Source organism: Manihot esculenta, chromosome 3, assembly GCF_001659605.2.
Source record: "Manihot esculenta cultivar AM560-2 chromosome 3, M.esculenta_v8, whole genome shotgun sequence".
NCBI lineage: Eukaryota > Viridiplantae > Streptophyta > Magnoliopsida > Malpighiales > Euphorbiaceae > Manihot > Manihot esculenta.
In genome coordinates this window covers 25,071,843-25,073,140 of record NC_035163.2, presented here as the reverse complement: position 1 = coordinate 25,073,140, position 1,298 = coordinate 25,071,843, and the positions used below count along the sequence as shown (strand labels likewise).

The following is a 1,298-nucleotide window of genomic DNA, read 5'->3' as shown; positions in this document are numbered from 1 at the left end:
AAAAATTTTGAATATAAATATAAATTAACATAAATATTTTAATTTTTTTATTTAATAAATTTTTAAAGAATGATCTACGTGACATGTTAAATAAATTAAAATTTTTTTATTAAAATTAATTAAAAAATAGTTAAAATTAAAATAAATATAAAAATATTAATTTTATTATCTAAAATTTTAAAATTAAAATATAAAGGCTTTAAGTTTATTTTTTTGTCAGCACAGATTTAAAAATAAATACTCAAGTCAAGTCAAGTCGTCTTCTTTCTTTAATAAAAGAAGAGAACAGAGTGGAACAGCAAAGATCTTAGGATTCTCAGCTACCAATCTAGCCTTGCACACGATTAACCTTCTTATTTTTCTTTTCTTAGATCTATTCACCGGAAGGCCATGCCGGATTCGAGTGGTGGTTGCTGCAAGTGCTGTTGCAGCTTCATATTCACTCTAGGCTTGACAGCTCTGTTCATGTGGCTAAGCCTGCGTACCTCGAATCCCAAATGCTTACTCCAAAAATTTTACATTCCCGCACTCAACAAAACCCTAAATCCTCCAAAAAATACCAGTCTCTTCTTTGAGCTCAGACTGGAGAACACCAACAAAGACAAGGGAGTCTACTACGATCCAATAAACGTAACATTTTTTGACAATCCAAACAAGAATCATTCCATAGGGAATTTCACAATCCAAAAATTTTATCAAGGGCATAAGAAGAAGGCAACCAAGGGCGGTGACTTTAACGCCAGTGGACTCGACGTGGAAGCCATTTCGCGAGCGATTTCAAACGGGTCGGCGATTTTCCGGGTTGATATTGCTACGGCGGTGAGATACAAGATTATGGCATGGAAAACGAAGAGGCATAGGATCACGGTGGGAGCAGATGTGAATATCAATGATCAAGGAACTCAGGTGAACCCCGATAAGCGTATAAAACTTTCAAATGCAGAAATGATTGGAAGCTCCTATGGGAAAACAATTGGGATTTTGTTATTTCTTTTTTATCTTAATTTATGGTAAGCTCCCCTTCTTTTTATTTTTTGAATTTCTAAATTTTCAGGTTTTTTTTGGGTATTGTTGCAATTTTATTGAAAAATGCTGTTGTTTTTAACTGACTGTTTGAGCAAATTACAGAGGAAATTTAGGAATTCTTGAAATTGAAATGGGTATTCATGTGATGAAGTATTTGAATAATTGATTTTTTTTTTTTTGTTATATAAAATTCAATTGAATAAAGGCCTTGCTAGAACCAAAGAAATAAAAGAAGTTATTAGAGATTAATGGTTTTGCTTAATGCCTTTTTT

At 32.2% G+C, this 1,298-nt stretch overlaps 1 protein-coding gene across 1 annotated transcript; it reads left to right on the top strand.

Moving 5' to 3' along the window:
* Positions 1 to 235: 235 nt before the first annotated feature.
* LOC110612038 (protein NDR1) lies at positions 236 to 1,039 on the top strand. Its single transcript, XM_021752677.2, has one exon. It carries the CDS (start codon positions 391 to 393, stop codon positions 1,012 to 1,014), a length of 624 nt encoding a protein of 207 aa, XP_021608369.1. The 5' UTR covers positions 236 to 390; the 3' UTR covers positions 1,015 to 1,039.
* The last annotated feature ends 259 nt before the right edge of the window (positions 1,040 to 1,298 follow it).

What these genes read in the sequence shown, in the direction of transcription:
- LOC110612038 (XM_021752677.2), top strand. Translation starts at nt 391, where the DNA reads ATGCCGGATTCGAGTGGTGGTTGCTGCAAGTGCTGTTGCAGCTTCATA.